Below are 916 nucleotides of genomic sequence, written 5' to 3' on the forward strand. Positions count from 1 at the left end.
AGAAGCTTGAGCGGTGGGCAGCGCGAGTCGAAGAAGGCAGTGTGGAAATGTTCCCTGAGCTCGAGGACTTCATGGACAAATTTGACATAAGCATCCAAACAATAAAAGGACTTATTGCTACTCACCTCAGAAGCCTGCTTGGCCACTTCAATCGGTACTTCCCAAAAGACAACACCCCAGAGAGAAACGACTGGATACGCCAGCCTTTCATCTCCTCATCTGCCCGACACCTGTCATCGGAGCTTTGAGGATGCGCTCTTGGACCTCTCCTCTGACCGCACATTAAAGACCACTTTTGCCTCATCCACACTGGAGGAATTCTGGCTGTCAGTGGCTGCAGAATACCCAGGACTATGAAAGGCTGCAATTGATATACTTATTCCATTTGGATCTACATACCTTTGTGAGAAGACCTTTTCCTCACTGACATTTATCAAGAACAAAGACAGATCCCGGCTCATTAGAGTTGAGGAAGATCTTCGTGTTGCAGTCTCCAGCTTAAAACCAAGAATACAGCTGCTTTGTTCAAAGAAACAGGCCCAGCCATCCCACTAAAATGAGTAAGTGAATACTATCTGACAATACAAGCCTGTGCCTTCACAGATGTAACTGTTAAAAAAAGAATTATTGTGTGTTATTGTGAGTCAGTATTATCTGAATTATTGTGTTCAATTATCGTGAGTCAGTATTATCTGAATTATTGCGTTCAATTACTTTTAGTCAGTATTATATGAATTATTGTGTTCAATTATTGTGAGTCAGTACTATCTGATTTATTGTGTTCAATCTGAAAAAAAATGAGACTGAAAAGCTTTTGAGAATCGTTGTTATAAAGGGGAAAATGCAAAATGAGATGAATGATAATAGGCTACAAGCCTACAACAGGCATAAGTGTTATAAGAACTGTGAATGAACT

General features: G+C 40.7%; 1 protein-coding gene across 1 annotated transcript in view; it reads left to right on the top strand.

The window, feature by feature from the left end:
- The window catches only part of LOC147019554 (zinc finger BED domain-containing protein 5-like), a 735-nt gene extending 487 nt beyond the window's left edge, over positions 1 to 248 (top strand). Inside the window, exon 1 of the mRNA XM_085893755.1 lies at positions 1 to 248. This exon is cut by the window's left edge and continues 487 nt beyond it. Within this exon, the coding sequence (XP_085749881.1) occupies positions 1 to 248 (248 nt within the window).
- Positions 249 to 916: the final 668 nt, after the last annotated feature.

This window comes from Eptatretus burgeri, chromosome 9, assembly GCF_056783735.1.
Source record: "Eptatretus burgeri isolate ZD-2024b chromosome 9, Ebu_testis_v1, whole genome shotgun sequence".
NCBI lineage: Eukaryota > Metazoa > Chordata > Myxini > Myxiniformes > Myxinidae > Eptatretus > Eptatretus burgeri.